General features: G+C 40.8%; 1 protein-coding gene across 2 annotated transcripts in view; it reads right to left on the bottom strand.

The window, feature by feature from the left end:
* Positions 1–6,789, bottom strand: part of LOC148754345 (RNA-binding motif protein, X chromosome-like) — a 32,022-nt gene extending 25,233 nt beyond the window's left edge. For both annotated transcript variants that reach the window (XM_088795325.1, XM_088795324.1), the window contains exon 1: positions 6,659–6,789. In XM_088795325.1, coding sequence (XP_088651451.1) covers positions 6,659–6,686 — 28 coding nt within the window. In that variant the 5' untranslated portion in view covers positions 6,687–6,789. The remainder of the gene's footprint in view (positions 1–6,658) is intronic.
* Between the last annotated feature and the right edge of the window lie 12,648 nt (positions 6,790–19,437).

The following is a 19,437-nucleotide window of genomic DNA, read 5'->3' as shown; positions in this document are numbered from 1 at the left end:
TAAACGTAATTGTTTTCTTTCCAAGGCTGTTAAAATGCTACATCATGAAAGCAAGAAAGGAATTAAAGCCTTTAGTGAGGCAAATTTAAACTGAGATTATGTCCACAGACTTTAGCAAATATTTGTTAAAGTGACATAATTACATTGAATGCTAAAATTGGATGCTTCCTCCAAGCACATCAGCACTTTGTCACTTGATGACTCAAAAATGCTGGCTTTTAATCATACTGATTTCACATGTTGTCTATATTTTCCAATCAGCACTGCATTCACAGGGAAAGATAACGTTAAAAACACGTTGAAACAAACTGGTGCCTCAACAAATACTTCTCTGACAAGTACTTTGCGACTACCCACCACAAGATGATTGAGATAAACCAAATTAAAGAGCAAAAATGACCATTTTCCAAGTTCACGAAAACTGAGCTTCTTCGTTCAGCGTAGGGTTCTCTACACCTCTTCCCCTGACACCCAACACTGGTGCATTTTCCTCCCCCACCCCAACCCCACACATGCACAAAATCTGGGAACTTCACTGGCTTCCCATTTCTGCCCCTGAAAGGTAGTGTTTGGGGAAGGAAAAATAAAGGTACTTATCAGGAAACAGACCTGTACCAACACTCACAGACAGGATAGGCACATACATAAACAGATATATGCACATCATTTACTTCAATCTGAAGACACCGAAAAAACCTGAGATAAAAGGAAAGTCAGAGTCCCCGCAGCCTACCTATTCAGAGTACACGATATATCTATGCATGCTTTCTCCTCAGGTATAAATTTATATATTTTCTTTAAAATTATGTATAACTTACATTTTTTCCTATTGTCTTCCTAAGGACCTATCTCACCATTTCCCTGTCTAACCTCCAGCTACATGGATGGTGGAGAGTAAAAGCTTAACCAATGTAAGGAGGCTAAGAAAAAAGTCAAGAACCATGTCGTTTCACTGATATGTGGTATATAAAACTGAAAATCACAAAGGAAAAAGAAAAAACAAAAAAGAAACAAAAGCCCATAGACACAGACAATAGTTTAGTGATTACCAGAGGGGAAGGGGGGAGTGCTGTGATACATGAAGGTAAAAGGGATCAGATACATGGAGTCAGAAGGAGCACTGACTCCGGGTGGTGAACACACAGAGACATATAGATATATAGATGATGTATTACAGAACTGTACATCTGAAACCCATGTATTTTACTAACCACCGTCACCCCAATAAACTTAAAGCACAGATGACGAATAAGCCAATCCCCAAATCGACAAATGCTATCCGATTCTACTTTGATGAAGTACTTAGTCAACATCATCAAGACAGATTGTGTAATAGTAGTGGCTAGTAAATAATATTTCACTAGCCACTGTCACCCCAATAAACCTTTCAAACTTAATTAAAAAGTAAAGACTGCTTAAGTTCTCACCTCTTAGAAGATTTTCTTTTGCAATTGTTAGGTTCATGCAAAAGTAATTGTGGTTTCTAAGGTTAAAATCGCAAATTCCCAAAAATCGCTCCCACTGAATAAAATTTATTGGGGTGACAATGGCTAGTAAAATATTATTGGTTTCTAATGTACAATTGTGTATTACATCTATAAATTTATATATCACATTGTGTATTCACTGCCCAGAGTCAGTTCTGCTTCCATCACCATATACTATAGAATATAGCATTGTTAACCAAAGTCACAATGCTATATGTTAGGTCTTCGGAAATTGTGTATCTTCTTTTCCCCCTTTTCATTGCAGCCACAATACACATAAGATAAATTTACATCATCTTAACTCTTTTACATGTACATTTTGTGGTTTTACATGCATTCACATTGTTGTCCAACAATCCAGCCCCTTACTCGCTTCCATCTTATAAAACTGAAACTCTACGCTTATTAACAATAACTCTGCATAATACCCTGCCCCCAACACCAACCACTACCATTACAGTCTCCGTCTTAATGATGTTGACTAAGTACTTCATAAAAGGAGAATCAGGCAGTATTTGTCTTTTGGGGACTGTCTTATTGTCCTCAGGGTTTATACATTTTGTAGCATATTGCAGAATTTCCTTCATTTTTAATGCTGGATAATATTCCACTGTATGTACATACCACATTTGTTTATCCATTCATTGGTCAATGGACACTTGGACTGCTCCCCCATTTTAGCTATTGTGAATAAAGCTGCTACGAATATAGGGTTAGAATTATCTCTTTATCACCCTGCTCTCAATTCTTTTGGGCATACACCAGAAGTGGAACTGATGGATCTTAGGGTAGTTGTAGTTATAATTTTTGCAACACTTCCATACTATTCACCACAGTGGCTGTCACTTTTTATCTTCACAGAGGAGCATAAGAGTTCCAATTTCTCCACAACTTTACCCATCCTCATTATTTTCTGTTTTTGTTTTTTAAGTTATTTACTTGGTTTTCCAATAGCAGTTGACATTCAGTATTATTTTATTTTAGTATCAAGTGTTCAGCATAGTGGTTAGATATTGATATAATTTAGGCCCTGATCCCATTAATCATCTTGTACTCACCTGGCATATACATAGTGTTTGCAACGTAGTCTCTATGCTGCACTTTACATCTTTGTTACGCTTCTCTAACTGCTGCTTAGTAGTTCATCATTCCTGCACTAAAATTTTATGAAGTTAGTAAGCTCACTCCAGCTAAATTATAAAATGTTTCCAACATTTTTGAATCGTATTTATTATTTCACTGACCACTACATTAATAAATCCTAACTAGCTCATACCTCTACAAGGACAGCCATGCGACAGTACTAAAATAGTACCCAATATTGTAATTAAACGGGGCCTAATCTTAACCATAAAGAAATGGTGAACACACAGTGTGATATATAGATGATGTATTGCAGAATTGTACATCTGCATCCTATGTAACTCTCCTAAAAATTGTCACACCAATGAATTTTAATTTAAAAAAGTGCAAAATAAAAAGAAATGATGAACTAGAAAGAAGAGAGGGACACCCTTTGCAGAGAAATAGCATGAATAAAAAATTGCAGCTTATGTTTACAAGGGAATCTTATACTTAATATTGACATGTTTAGCAGAACTAGGAGGGATAAAAATTTTTTAGATGGGCCAAAGGTCAGGGAATGGGGTCGTGCTGGGAAAGAGTGATTGTGATCAAAGGGTACAAACATTCAGTCTAAATTGTATAATTTTGGGGTACTTATATACAGCATGAGCATTATAAAAATACTCTACTGTATACTTGAAAGTTGCTAAGTGAGTAGATCTTACATGTGTGCAACACACACACAAATGCTAAGTATGTGACATAAAGGATGTATTTATTCCCTATCATCATTAGGGTAGTTAATTTGCATTATCTATGTTTATCAAATTATCATTCTGTACACCTTAACCTGAAATAATGTTATAGGTCAATTATATCTCAGTAAACCTGAGCAGAAAGATGGATCAAAGATGACAGTACTGCTGAATTTACTTTTACTGTTTTTGTTTGTTTGTTTGTTTGTTTTATTCCTTAGCTTTGGCAGATCAGATTTCTCTGTGCTATGCAATGCCTTTGCAGGCTACGATCTTCAGTTGTGGGAATCAAATTTACAGTGGCTCCATTGTTAGCATCTCTTGGGTCCTCACTCCTGCCCACTGGGTCAGCAATACCTCAGCTTGCATATTGCTGTTGTAATACACTAATTCCAGTATCTCCAAATTACACTGCTGAAATCTCTTTGGACCAATCCATTGAATATCATGCCTGAACCATCTCTCTTATCCCGCAGCTCTGTAATTCATCTGTAATTGAGGCTAAGCAAGACAGTTCCCTTAGTGTGTCCGGATATTGGTAGCTCAGTCAGTTTAACTCCTCTGTAAAAATTGTTTGTGCTCTCTGACTTCAGTCATGGATTTCTGATTGATGTGGATGTGAAATAGGAACTTTGTGCATCATGGCTACAAAAACACATTGAAAAGATTAATGTGGTGCCCGTTAATGTTTCATATTTCCTATTAGATCTACTCTAATCATTCTGCAACTGCACACATTGGAATGCTGAGCACACTGCTATTATATTGGGGCTGATGCATCCTGGGGCTCCTCTGGGACTTGTCAAGGTATCTACTATTCTACTACATGGGAGATTCTGGTTAGGGACTGGAACAGTAAGAAATGACCCAGCATTGCTGCTCTTTCAAGTACTGCAGACTCTTATTCAGCTCTGGGCACTGTTGGGACATCTGAGGAACTCGAATAGCTCAGTAGGTTGGCTCTATGGGCCACAAATATTTAATCAAGGTCAGTAGTTACTTTACTTGTGAGGGCAGTGGTTTTAAAATTAGTGAGAGGAAGGGCCCATGCGTTTTATATTACAGCTCAAGGAAAAACTGTCATCGTAGTTTTCTGCATTACTAATCCTAAAATTTTATATAAGTCAAATCTGTAAGCTGAGACTTGTTTTTGTTTCGTGAGATAATGCTTTTCATCGGATTTTAGAGATGAAAAATATTACAAGAGAAATCTTTCTGTTTATAGTGAAGTTTCACGAGTAAGGCAGAAATAATTTGCCCCTACTTTCTGCTAACTTTTGAACAAAGGAAGGAGGTTTGTTTTGTTTTATTTATACTTATCTAGGAAAAAAAGTGAAGCTGGACCTCAAATGAAATTTTTATTGAATAGTGGAACTGGGCTTGTTTATTATGAAGAGCAGTATTGTAAAAGTGAGGAAATACTAAAATAGATAAATTTGTGAAGTAAGATGCCAGTCATGCTGCTAAGATAATAAGTGAAACTTACTGGCATTGAAAGTTAGACAAAATAGATGGTATCGATCATGGTCTCAACCTCAGGGCCACTTGGGATTTTTATTTTCTATCTTTTTTGGTAGGACAGACAGATGAGAATCCAGAAATATTACAGATGCAGTTGATGAGACCTTAATGCTGTGTGTACCTCTGCCCAGAAACAGGCAGGTCTGCTTCATGACTGAGGCCAAAGGATCTGACCCAAATGTGGTGAGTGGCTGCTTTACTATAATTTCTATAATAAATGATAGAAACTACAACTTCCTCCATATACATAAATGTAGGCAACACCATGCATCAATTGCAAATATAAGAATCTTAAGTTTTGCTGGGCAAGGAACAATTGTTCTTTGAATGCAGAAAAAACTCCCCCCCAAAATAGTATGTTACTGATCTCTAGCTTATCTGACATTACCTATTTTTCTCTACCCACACTAAAACACCACCTTGGTGCTTTCCAAAACAATTAGGAATTTTATATTCATCTTCCACAGAATCAACAATATATAAAACCTGCCTTATCTTCCTTTTTAAATTACCTCTCTATATTGTAATTATCATGCTTTTATTTCTATTACTACCTGTGATAAGAATCTACTTGATAATAATGTTGGTTTCCTGATGTACCTGTTTGAATCCTCCTCTGCTGAAAATACCTTATCATACTGGCCACCTGCAGAATCTAGGATTAAGAATCAGAGACGGTGACTTGAATCTAAATTCTACTTTTGACTTCACAGGAGCCAGTGAGTCCAGGCTGTGCCTTATGTGCAGACCGAGGTCTGGCAGTGAAGTGGGAGACAGGCAGGCTTCACAAGTCTGCATCACCTAATGACCATTGTGAGCCCACACACTGTCCCTGTATTATCCACTTCAACAAAAACAGGGCTTCCCATAAACCTCATGAGCCCCTCATGCCTTGGGTGGAAAAGCCCAAGTCATCTTGTGTGTTTAAACAGAAAACCACACTATCACTTTTTTCATTAATAATTACTGCACTTCAGAGGCATTTGTAACCCAGTAGCTAACAAGGCATTGCTAAAGTTTCCCTCACTGGTTTATTCCTTAAAGAAAGAAACACTGTAAATAATGACTCCTTTCTGTTCACAACATGAACATAATCTTTGGCGACATGTTCCCCAATTACAGAGGCTTGATTCATTACATGTTGACCAAGAGAGTGACATCAGGTTTCTTAAAACTGAACAAAAGATGCAAATAAAACTCTACTTGACTTGTGACCATACACAAGTCTCCCTTTTCCATACGTGTTTGTAATTGCCGATTAACAACCACACAACACGTACACCCACACACACACACACACGTTGTAAACACCCCGACTAACCCTGGCACAGAATGGCTTCCTTATTCACAGGCTCGGGCTGCAAGTGAAGGGCCTCCAGCGCCTCCAAGTGGGTGGGACCCAGGTCCCCGCACACCGACGTCCTGCCCGAAGGGGTTCCGGGTTATGTCCTCCCGCACAGTACCCAGGCCTGCTCCTCTTCCTCGGGGACCGCAGCTTGTGCCTAGTCTTCCCCAACCTCCATTCCCCCACCTCCTAACCCCCACCTCTGTTTCATCCTTCACTACATCCTGTGTCACTACCCTGTCTTCTACCACCACACTGTCCACGCGCCTCATGTCCTCCACACACAGTATCACCTCAGGCCGTGCCGCCAGGGCCGCTCCTCCTGGCAGTATCACAAAACTGAGGGCTTGGCCGCCGCCCCTGCCCCGGCTGCTGCGGCCTGCAGGGTCCCCAGGCGCCCACCGCACTGGAAGGCCAGCAGGCCGCTTCCTCATGAAGGCCCCCTCGCATAAGTAAAGCACCACAGCACGTGCGGATCTCCTTACCTTCCCGGGAACAGGCCGCACTCGCCATGTGCTACGATACCGAACTTGCGCTGCTCCGAGAGAACAGGGGCTGGAAGCGCGGCGCGGCCCACAAAGCAGACCCGGCGCGCCTCGCCGCGTCTCACAGAGCCCCGCGTGCTGCCGCCGCCGCACCACTAAGTTCTGGGCGCATGCGCCAAGTTTCCACCGCAGCGTGCCAGAAACCCGGATGGACTGATGGGCGAGCCACGCCCAGTCACGCGTCTGACTCTCCACCAATCGGTGGGAGAAGTGTGAGCCGCTGCGTCCGCAAACCACCCCTGGCCCAGGCGACCAGAACTCGCCTCTTAACGTGCAGCTGCCGTTCCGCCAAACCCTCCACCAGGAAGCCTTCTGGACGGGGCATTTGGTATCTCCGGGATAGCTACACTACCTACTGGAACGCTTCGCAGTAACCAGAGTTTCACACTACCAAGTAGTACTGTGATATATGACCAGTGTCACTGGTCACACTGAGACACATCCAGTTCTCCTGAAACAGACCGTGGTTGACGTCATGGCCAGCACAGAATATCCCTGAGAGGGGATATTGCAGCATAAGCTGCAGACCCTGGCGGCATCTCTTGCTGTAGGTGACGATAGCCGTAATTTTCGCCGAGTTGAGCTCCTGGGCTAAAGATGAAAAAAGCACAACATTAAAAGGCTCATTCTGTGTTCCTGTCCATATGTTGCCTTCCCGCTCTCTGACTTCTTCCTCTGTCTCTGCTTCTTTCTTTCTCTCTTCCTCTCTTACTGCCTTCATTGCCTCCATCGCACTCCTTCTGGCTCTCCGTCCCCCATGTTCTCCCTCCTTGGTTTCTCTGAGAGCTTTAGGGAGCAGGGCCTTTGGAAATAAGAACCTCCCTAGATTGAGACCAAACCCTCTCAGGTGACCTAATACAATCTGAAACTCTCTGAAGTTGTATCTTTGCAAATTTCTGCTCACACGGATCATGGAGGTACCCGTGCCTTGTTTTCACAGAAAGATTCTAGGAACGCTCACAATCATACCTCCTGTTGGGCCTGTCACCGCATAAGTCGGAAACATGAAGACTCGGCATGGGGACAGAGTAACACACTCTCTCTATTGTAAAACCGTGATCATCATTTGATGGAATAGATAAGATGAAATGTACTGCCTCCCGGTCAGCAGTGCAGACAGATGCACACCTTCCCTGCTGTGGTAAAAGAGAGTGGAATTGTGTCCAAAGCACAAATCCTAGAGCAACTGCTTCCTCTTCTTGTGCAGTGTGCATAGGAGAATATTTCTCGGACCACACCGTCCTCCCAGCCCTGTTGACCACAACAGAGCGCAAAGCATAGGATGGCTTGTCCATAAGGATAAACTGCTGATGTTGTGGCCAAAGAAAGCAGTGTTTCACAGCAGCAAAGTAAGTTTGTGACAACTTATTCTGTTGTAATACACGTCAGCGCACTGCACCCCCCAACATTACCAAAAGGCATTTCTCTCCTATACAGGAAACCTTGGTAGAAAGGTTTCTCATTCACTTGACAAGAGCATAAATGTCAATTTGGGTTTACTTCCACTCTGGCACATGCCGATTGCAACCATTCTTTCTATTTTTCACAGGGAACCAGTCTCTGGACATAGGTGGTTCTTTCTCCCTGTTTTATCCCGGGAGATATCCAGAGACAAGGATGCAGGATGTTGATGCTCACATGGTGCTGCATCTCTGAAATTACTGGTCACATGTATATCGACGGGCAGCTTTCAATGACATGGATTTCATGTGCCGTTTACAAGGGGTTTCATGTTTCATGGCCCACATATACATGGGTAGATGAATGCACATGCTGGAGACATCCATATGTATACATACATATGCATACTATGGACATGTGCACCCATGTATCCATGTGTACATGCAAACATACGGGAACATTCCCAGGAATTCTGCCGTAGTTCAGGGATTGTTCTGAATCTCGGGTTGAAAACCTAGACTAAGACAGCTTATGTCCAGCTCCCTGACAACACGTTTCTCTGCCCCACCCCAGGCTTCACAACTGTCCTCCTGCGCGATTCCACCTCTGGTGCTTTGTGCTTTACATAGTACTAGAAGGGATTGGTCCTTACTGATGATCTGGCAGGGGGAAATGGGGCACATAAGGATGGGGCAGGACTAAGATCCCAAATCTAACTGGAGCAATGCACACTAAAGATTTTTGTTTTGTTTTGTTTTGTTTTGTTTTTCTTTATACAGCCTGGGAGACCCCACCACAGCAATTGTGCCAGAGCCTGCAAAGCGTTAGTCAGAGAACCAGTTGAAAAAGTTAGAGCTGCTGGCATGGTGCTAGTACCAATGAATTGGGGTGGAATGAGACAGACACTTTATATTCTGCAGGAAAACAAGAATATAAAAATGGGCTGGATCACATTCCAACTTTCACACACCGCACGAGCATCCCAACTAGTCAGCCTACTCTTACCTGGGACATGGATGACATACTCCTTTACTCTCACATTACTGTGAAAGGAGGGGTTTCTGTGAAAGAACAACCCGATCTTGCAGACATCATGGCGATATCTGAATTCTTCAACTTGCCAGGAAAAGTGGATGAGATGGTAGAAGCCTCTTTCCAGCACAACTGCCCTTTCCTGTTTCCAAGAGTACATCTAGCTTCCCCTAGCCGCCCTTGCTCCCCAACCTCATCTGCAAATTCATCATGTAGCTAAGCATGTTTTCATTTTAGTCTCCGATCATGGCCTACATCTCTTCATGGTTCACAAACTACTTCAAATCAAGGAGCCTGAAGGCTGGACTCAGGAGCTGAAACGACTACTGTTCTAGCATGTTACAATTTCATAGATATTCTCCTGATTAACAGTGTGCACCTTGAGGATTTAGGACACTCTGAGGTTACTAGATGACTGGAGGTGACTCTAGCAACGTACAACTGGAGATGACGAACTCAATCACACATTCTCCAGAAATCAAGGAAGCAAGGAGAATTGTAAGACTGATATAAGGACAATAAGGAGAAACAAATGACATTGCTATATCCCACAGGAAAAGAAGAGGGACTCAGAAAATCCGGGAGACCCAAAGAACGTTAAGTTACTGTCAGGAAATTCAGATGGCACACACCACAACTGAGATGGATTACATTCTCAGGGAAAGACCAAGACAACCCAGATGTGCTCAACTTCACGAGGGAAATCTCACTACCGCTAGGAAGCATTCGTTATCAAAAAGGTACTAATGGGATCATGAAAAATCAGTCAGAAATGTGAGGGCACACTCAGAAGCAACAGGGCCAACCAGGATCACCACGGTGAGCTCAGAGCAAGCTCAGGGATACCAGGAGTCACTGATGAACTCCAGGATGTACTCAGGTACACCAGGGAACAATCAGGAGACCACAAATGGCTTAGGACAAGCAGGGCCCTATCAGCTACACCCAGGATTGGATATTTTATGTTATATATTCCCTTACTGTGTAATATAAGACAACATATTAACACATATGTATTACATTTATAGGACTGTATTATCCTTTGTTTGTTTGTTTGTTTGTTTACACTGACAGAATCTACTTAAAAGATCTCCATTTTTAAATATCATATTTATATTTACATGTGCATATCTACACAGACAAAAAGTACTATGTTTCCATGCTTATATGTTTGATTGTATAAATGAATTAAATATGTTGTGATTGCAAAGCCATTCTTGTAAAACAGAGAAACAGCTAACCATTTTTATTTTTGAATCAAATTGTACTATTTTTCTTTAACAATTGGTGATGGAAGGAGAACTGTCTCTGGGTGATGAACACACAATGGGATATATAGATGATGTAACACAGAATTGTACACCTGAAATCTATGTAATTTTACTGACAATTGTCACCCCAATAAATTTAATAAAATAAAAGAAAAAAAGAAAAAAAGAAAATTGTGCTTACACATCCATGGTGTTTATGTACACAGCTATTACACAGGATAGTTTTAAATACCACACTATATAAAATTTCTTGCTCTGTCTATCTGATTTGGTGCATTGTCCATTTATTATACCTGATACGACAGTGACCAATCTGAAATGCATTGCATCATATTGACTCGATGAACCACTAAGATGTACTGACTAAAAACTCTTGTGGCCCTCAGATTTTGCAGATCACACCATATAAATAACCTTTCTGAAATAAATAGCCATTTTTTAACTGAATAAAACGTATACGGGAAAAATACGCTGGTTTCATATAATATGTCTTTGCTAGGAGACCAGTCTATTTGTGACGTAACAGCTGATAAGGTAGAAAACCATTGTGATGATCTCGATAGTTTACACGTGTAGGCCTGCCAAAGCAACATTTCAAGCTGCAGTATTCAAGACTATGGAGATGACAGAAGGAGCTGAAGAAAAGTTGATTTGAAATGGCACATGTTTCTTCAGGCATTCAATATATTTCTTGTAAGAGAGGATTCATAGTTCAGAAAACACCGTTACATCTTTATGGGGAAAACATACACTCACTGAGAACATGGACTTGTCAGTTATTCACAAATAGGCGTGGAGTGTCTGAGTGATTATTAATAAGAAAACCACATTATGCATACTGTGATTCTGAACAAATTGAAGATAATGATTTTCATTCCATGATCTTTCCCAGAAAACTTGGAATACAGTTGCGAGCAACACATTTAATCTGGAGGGATGAGAATGGAACTTCTATAGTGACTGATGATGAACTTCTCGAAAAGAAGCTTGGGAAACAAAAGCTCCTTTTAAAATATTTGAAACTGGAAGCATGAAATGTTTACTTAGACAGCTAAACGTCTATGGACTTAGTAAACTGTGATACACTTTTCAAAAATCTGCTTCTCCAACATGATTTCTGGCAAAATAAAAGGCACTCTCTGTGTTAAGTAAGGTAGTTTTTCTTATAATACGATAAAGTCTATAAATACCTCTCTTAAAATTATATAAAACTACTAAATTAATTTTATTTCAAAATATTGAGAAATGTGCCTTCTGAATTTTGACAAAAGTTGAACCCCCATTTAAATATTTGTTCACTGTTACTTTAAATATAGAACCTGTTTTTCAGTTTAGGAAGTCAAATTTAGATTTCTATGTCCAATGAGTAATTTTTGAAAATAGTGAACACTGTAAATTTATAGATAACATCATGTTTAGGTAAGTTCTTGATTACATAAATATAGAGTTCATGTTCTTCATAGGATCTGCAGGTCTCGTTTCTTCTTTTCTGTGTCAGTAAGTAACTTTCTTCCATTGTTTTAGATAGTTCGATCAAAATCTCTATTTTTAAACAAGGCTGTGCCCATCTTTCACTGAGGATGAAAAGAAGAGTTGGTATGAAAAATGGTTCTTAATCACTTGCATCGCTTCAAGACTTCAACAATAATTACTTTAGAGCAAAGTGTCATGTAAATAATCATAATTCTGTTTTTGTTGCTGACCCAAGTAAAGTACATATACTCTCAAACTCCACCCATCTAACTATGCCACAGAAGATGATGCCTGACCGAATCATAGAATTACACATACAACTGCTACAATCACAAGTGGTTTATAGTCTTCTCGTCAGTTTTAGTTACACCGTTAAAACAAGTTGAAATGCATCCAAATCCTACTTCAAATCACTTGACCACCTTTCATATGCACTTTCATAGCAACTACACTCAAAGACATGGCCCCATTTAGGATTTAGTTGCAGCCATAACTTCTAATTCACATTCCCACATTACATCTAGGTTACAGAGAAGCCATTTTAAAGCCTATTTTCCAATCATTCTTCATGATTTATCAGTCTCTGGGAGTCAACTTTCTAAACATATAATCAGCAGGGAAAACATGGTTCCCAATGACGATAACAGCTGATACACCTGCGACCTTTCCATCACCCATTGCCTGCATTGTAGGCACATCATTGTTATTGCCAATGACCTAAAAGGCTATGCAGCATACCAAGACTAAAATGTGTGTTGGCGAGTGTCAGCAGAAGTCCTCATGTCCTAGTAAACTTTATTTCCTCAATAAAGTTACATGTTTATTATGTGCTGAGGACATCTGAGACACACGCAGAACCAGCAGTGGATTCTGCAGCAACTGAAATGCTAAGATGATGTGAGATACTCTACCAGAAAAACCAACACACACATAGAATAACCACCATACACTCGTGATCAGTCACCATAAACCAACAAGACCTGGGAGTTTGCCAAACATCCCACCGTGAGTTAGGACCACCTGGATATGCTCTAGATTAACAGGCACAGTGGTATTTACCATAATGTTTCAAGACCACAGGATGTTATCAGCATCAATGTGGGCACACATTGTCCACATTTGTGGGCAAAACATTTCCAATACCACCACACAAACCACCATGGTGATCCACAAACTGAGTAGGTTGAACAACACCAACAACTCCAATGAACACTCAAAATAATGAGGGAGCTGTCATTACCACTACAGGTCTCTCAGGGCAATGATTTAGCTAGTGACACCATAAAAGTTGTACTCAAGACAACCAGTGCTCATCAAGGACCACCAGAACTTAGAACAAGGGGTTATACAGAAACTCTAATGTGTTAAGAGGCACCACAGGACATGCTCAGTAACACAACCAAAACCTAAGAAACAGTTGAGGAACCCAGAAAAAGCAGGGTCAGGGATGGATGAGCAGATTGATCTCAGTGCCATCAGGATGAGCCAAAGTACCAACAATGACTGAAAACAACCAATAGGTGATTAGGCAAACAAACAGGTGCACTGAACATGCATAATAACTGGGGAGACATCAGGATAACCAGGAGATATTTGTAGAAACCAGGAGGCCTGTGAACTACCAATGCATTAACAAGAACATCAAAGGTGTTGAGTCATCTGCTGTCATTAAGAACATCAGAAATACTCAGAAATCCCCAAACTCCAAAGGGACACCAGCACTGGGTGGGTCATAGAAGACCTAAAGGACACCAAAGTTCATCAGGGAAAACCCTGGACAATGAGGATAAGCTCATAAGCATCAGGGTGCATCCAGGACCAGCAAGGGTTCCTCAAGAACACCAGACACTAATACAGCAAAATCACCAGGGGGTGCACAGTACAATAAAGGATCATTTAGGACAAGCATTGTGAGCTCTGGAAACAAGGGGGCAATAAATGTTTATTCAAGGAGCATTTTACATTCACAAGCACATGGGGTAACTGAAATGGACTGTAGAAACCCCGGGACCACTAGGGATGCTGCAAATCACCCGGGTGAACTCAGGAGCACAAAAACCTCTCTGGGTAATCAGTTCTAGGAGTAATACCAAGGTTGACAGAGGTCCAGATACAGCTTTTGGGAACATCAGTGAGGAAAAACCACCTGGAGCCAAATGAAATCAACCATGAAAAATAGAGGACAACTAAGGGTTCATTATATTTTCCTGGGTACACAGCAAAATCAAGTGGTGTTCATTGTCCTGAGCAACACTTTGTTTTCCTTAGTCGTTCCTGAAATGTTTGGTTGTGCCTCACAATCTTGAATAAAGTCCTAAGATCCAATATGCACCAGGATGGTCTTAATTCTTCTGGTAGATATGATCAGGCTTTAGAAATCTTGACAAGACCACGGTGACCCTTAATACTACTGATACAATTAGCAATGCTCTTAGAGCCTCTTTGCGGCGTTATTCATTTTAAGGATGGACTGAAAATGCCATAGTTTCTATTATTTATTTAATTGAATAAACAAAAACTAATAGACATAGACAATAGTATAATGTTTACCAAAGGATACAGAGGGAGGGTAGGGGTAGATGAGGGTAAATGGGATTAAATGTATGGTGAAGGAAGAAGAACTGCCTCTGGAGGTGAACAAACAATGTGATATATAGATGATGTATTACATAATTATCCACAAAATACTTATTTTGATGGACTGCATTTCAGTGATTGTCTGTATTTCAGGTTGCATCTCAGTGCTCTTTGCTATCCTGAGTGTCCTTTACTAATTCTGAAAATGCTGTTTTTGCACTGAGTTTCTTGTGTTACTCCTAGTTGTCCCCTTTGGTGCTGAACTATATTTGAACGTCCTCCAAATAGAGTGCCATCGTATTCCTAGAAACTAGCAACATTCCTAAGATCCCTGTGGTTCACTTGAGTTTCCCCATGTAGTCATGAATAGTCTATAATAGTCCTGGGTGCACCATGGTAATTGTGAACACATCCTGTTCCTCCTGAGAACTCAGTGTTTGCTCTGGATGTCTCCTCCATGTCCTGATGTCCTTCTGGTAATCCTGAGATTCCTTTTGTTGCCTTAGTGCTAAATTGAAGTTCTGATAGGTCCCCTGTCCCTTTAGAAGGCCTCTGCTGGGGTTACACAAAAATTTTTTTGTGTTGTCCCTTGGAAATCCTGATTATACCCTGACCATCCCTAGTGGGTTTTGTAAAACATTCATTTTTCATGCCACCTCACAGGCTTAAGGTTTTCTGAGTGTTCCTGAGTAACCTCTAGTTGTCTTGAGTGCCCCTATTTTTTCTGAAGGCTAAATGACCCTGAAGATCCTCTTGGCAATCATTAATTTTATAATGGCTCTGAGCACTGGAATGCTTTGAAGCTCCAGGACTTTAGGAAAATAATCAGAAATAAATTATGACCACCTGGCACTATGTGGAACACCAGTGCATCATTTAGGTCCACCAGGATTCAATCAGGAATACCAGGACCTCAGTGCACACTTAAAATAAGATAGAGCAGAACTAAATACATGTCAATTTTTAAAATGTCCAGATAGTGTTCACAATAACAGATATCAAGTTTACCAGGGCACTATGAGGACCATATACATGCGATCAGGGCAATAATGTTGTTCCAGGATTTAACGCATTCAGCCCAGTCCAACCGAGCACACAAAAGAGGTGTTCAGAAAAGGTGGGTGCATTCAAAGATATCAGAGGGCACCCATAAACATTTTAAAGTGCTTAAGTCTATAACAAGCAACAGTGGACAATACAAAATACTAAGTAGAGCCACGGTAACATCACAGAAAACTGAATGGTCTTAGGAAAACAAGGGGGCACTTGGAAAACACAAACAGGGCACTCAGGGCCACTAAGTCACTATGAGGATTGCCAGAGATCATTAACATAATCCATCTTTGGTCAGGAACTCTATTTTTCTTTCAAGAAAGCTTTAATTACGCAGGACATCCTGAGTGTGCCCAGGAACATCAGTGCATTATCATAATCACCACTGCATGCTCTCAATATCAGGTGTTTCTCAGGTTTACCAGGAAACCCTCAGGCAAAACTTTAGGAACCCACAGAACCCAAAGAGTGCTCAGAGGCTGCAACGTGTGCCCAAAACCACCTTGGCACATTAATGAAAACCGGGAAATGAATATGAAAAGTAGTGTTGTTCACATGCTGACAGGTGAGGAGTCGCAACACATTGTGTTTCAGAGATTACTTTCAATAGGTAATGATTCTCTCCTTTTCAATTCACAGTGACTGAAATCAGAAAATAATGTTAAAAAATCAGTGCTCTGTACCTTTGTCACCGAGCACTGATTTAAGATGTTAGGAACCGGAAAACTAGCCACGAGGCAGCTGGGTCTGTCCTGTACTGAGCTCACAACATTTTTGTAACTCCAAATCTACTCTAAAATAAGACGTTTATTTCAAAAAAAAAAAAAAAAAAGAAAAGAAAAAAAATCAGTGCTCTCTCTGTAAAAATGATAATCTACTCCATCAGGCAAATATCCACCACCACACTGATTTGTAGCAAGGGCACTTATCCCATTGGGCTCTAAATTTCACTGGCAGTGTTTTATTTTAGAACTGATGTGCTTTCTCATGTAGCCCAATGGGTCTGGGAGGCAGGGCCCCCAAACTTTAGAGGACTTGTGGTATTTTAGAGGTGACCTACTGGAAATATCCCTTACATCATTTTGGTAAAATTCACACCACCAGCTAACCTTTGGAAATTTGAAATAATACAATTCAGTTTTGTAATATGTGAACAGCATTGCATTTTCCTCAATCCTTGCTGTCTAACACAGGTTTCTGATTACAAGCTATCAATAGAAACCCAAGCCATGCAACTTCCACTTCCCTTACACGCTGCCCTACACCGTTTGCGCTGGCAAACACTGACCTGCCTTCTTTGCACGTGAATTTGACATTTTCGGTCTGTTATCTTAATAGAGAGACAGTGTATGTGGCTTTGGGTTGCTAAATTCTTTCTCTTGTCAATTTCACAAGATATTTTCTTGCAGTGACCAGTATCCGGATGTTTGTCACTTTTATGACTGTATCTTGTTTTATTGTATACCTATACCACCTTCCCTGATGCATTTATTACTTGACCTGACATTGTCTTTCTACATTTTTGCCATTTTCCACAGTGCAGTTCTGAATTCTGTCTAGGAATTTCTTGGCATCTATTTTAAACACTATAGTGTATGTATAAATGGTCACATGACATCTTCATTCTCAACATCTTGGACAAATAACGAACTGTTTTCCATGGTAGACATGTCATTCTTTGTATCCACAAGACTCATGTGAGCATTCCAGTTATTCCACATTGTATTGTCAACGCACATGTGATCTTTTTTCTATGGTTGATTACAGCATTCTAGAAGGAGTAGCATATTGTTGCATCATGCTTTCAATTTTCCCTCTCTGACTGATAAAGTGTCCAATTTTCATAGCAAAATGTTATAGTCTGTGTGGCTTCAATAAAAGAAGTGTATATCTCACTGTCCCAAAAGTCCAAGCTGAAGGTTCCGGAATATTGCTTTCTCAGGAGGGTCTGTCAACAGGAACCTGCTCAGCAGGATCTGATGCTAAAGGCATCAGTAGGAATGAACAGCCCAAGCTAACCCACAGAATTCAGCCTCCTCAAGTGTCACACTCTCTTTTGTGTCCAGAACTGAGGTGTAATCCATGCCCAGCAGCCACCGGGTCAATCACATATCAGTATATTCATGTATCACAAAAAGACAACTATAACATCATCATTGCCTCTCCCGGAGGCTGCAGCCACTTTGACCATTTGCTACCCAGAGTCTTATCCAGAACAGACCTTCCAATTTGAGCCATGAGTATGACTTCACCATTCTCTGTGCTCCATAGTGATTTCTTACTCATACTACAAAAACCCTTGGGACCAGCCATAATGAATTGCGAATAATCAACTTGACATGTCAAAGAGGAGTAAGAACTGACATGACATGTAGTTGGTGGGAGCGCTGGCTCCAAAAAGTGCCCCATCAAAGTGTTGCCAGATGAATGTGGCTCCAGATAGAAGCAGATCGGCCCTTCGAGTCTCTGATGGTGAGTTTCAACAAGAACCACTTATCATACCTAGCAAGTCAGGCCATCAGGTTCTTGATAGTCCTCATCATTTGCTGCTTAAATCAAGGGAGTGTTGGTACATGGAGAGAAAGGATGCACATTTGTATGGTGTGCCGTCACTTCTGACAGGCAGGGTGGGCTCCATGGGTCTGTCATCTGAACTCCCCGATGCGTGCCTATCAACAGCTGATTTCAGAGGGTTGGATGTAATTCAGTAGAGGTCAGGTTTGCCAAGAATTAGCTAAGAAAAAAAGGAAGGTCCACTTTCTTTTTTGTGGTCGCAGAAGCTGGTTAAGTATATACTGTAGTTCTCCATATTTTACTTGTCAAAGACACTGAAATTCTCCGGGGGAAGAGAGTCTCTGCCACCCTTACCAGGTGACATAACAAAGAATTCGAAGTCACAATAGATTTTCTAACCACACATGGAGTTCCACTTGCAAAATATAGAAACTCTATGAGTAAAAGGGAGAAAATTGGGAATGTTTTCTCAATTATGAAGTTCCTAATATTAAAGTAATGCAAACAATGTGCACAAAATGTGAAAGATAAAACAGATTGGCCTGCTGAATGAGGCCCTCAGTAATATGGACTAGAATAGGAGATGCATATCATATCCACAGCAATCCAAGTTTTAGACTCATTTATACTTCAGGTCATTCAGGATAGCACATCCTTGAACCCCTCAAGTGACCACAGCCATTGCCTGGCTCTCTGTCCAATCCTTCCTTTACACTCGAAGGAAATATCTATGCTCACAGGTGAGGAGGCCCATCACGTTTTGTTTCAGAGACTTCTTTGAATGTGTAATGATTCTCTGCCTGTCAATGCACAGTGAATGAAATCTGTGAATATGCCTTTCCAAAATTAGTGCTCTCTCTGTAAAACGGTAATCTACTCCATTGGGGAATTATCTACCACCACACCTCTCTCATCGGGAATTAAATTTCACTGGCAGTGTTTGTTTTAGAACTGAGGAGCTTTCTCTTGTAGCCCAAAGGTTCTAGGAGGCAGGGTCATCAAAACATTACAGGGCTTGTGTTTTAGGAGAGATGCCCTACTGGGAACATCCGTAAAATGTTTTGGTAAAATTCACACCACCAGTTTGCCATTGGAATATTCAAAAAATACAATTCAGTTTTGTAATATACCAACAGCATTGTGCTTTCCTCAATCCTTGCTGTCTAATACCATTTTTCTGATTACAAGTAACACAATGCATGGAACGTTCACATCCCACCCGTGCTGCCACACACCTTGCACCATGGCAAACAAAGACCTGCCTTCTTTCCCTATGCATTTGACATTATCGGTCTGTTGTCTGAATGGGGAGACAGGGTATGAGAACTTGGGATGCTAGGTTCTTTCTTGCCAATTTCTCAAGATACTTTTTTGTGGTGGCCCATATCAGGACTTCTG

The sequence above is a fragment of the Rhinolophus sinicus genome, unplaced genomic scaffold (genome assembly GCF_057876585.1).
Source record: "Rhinolophus sinicus isolate RSI-liver-muscle unplaced genomic scaffold, RSI-T2T HiC_scaffold_22, whole genome shotgun sequence".
NCBI classification, from domain to species: domain Eukaryota; kingdom Metazoa; phylum Chordata; class Mammalia; order Chiroptera; family Rhinolophidae; genus Rhinolophus; species Rhinolophus sinicus.
This window is presented reverse-complemented; position numbering and strand designations above follow the sequence as displayed.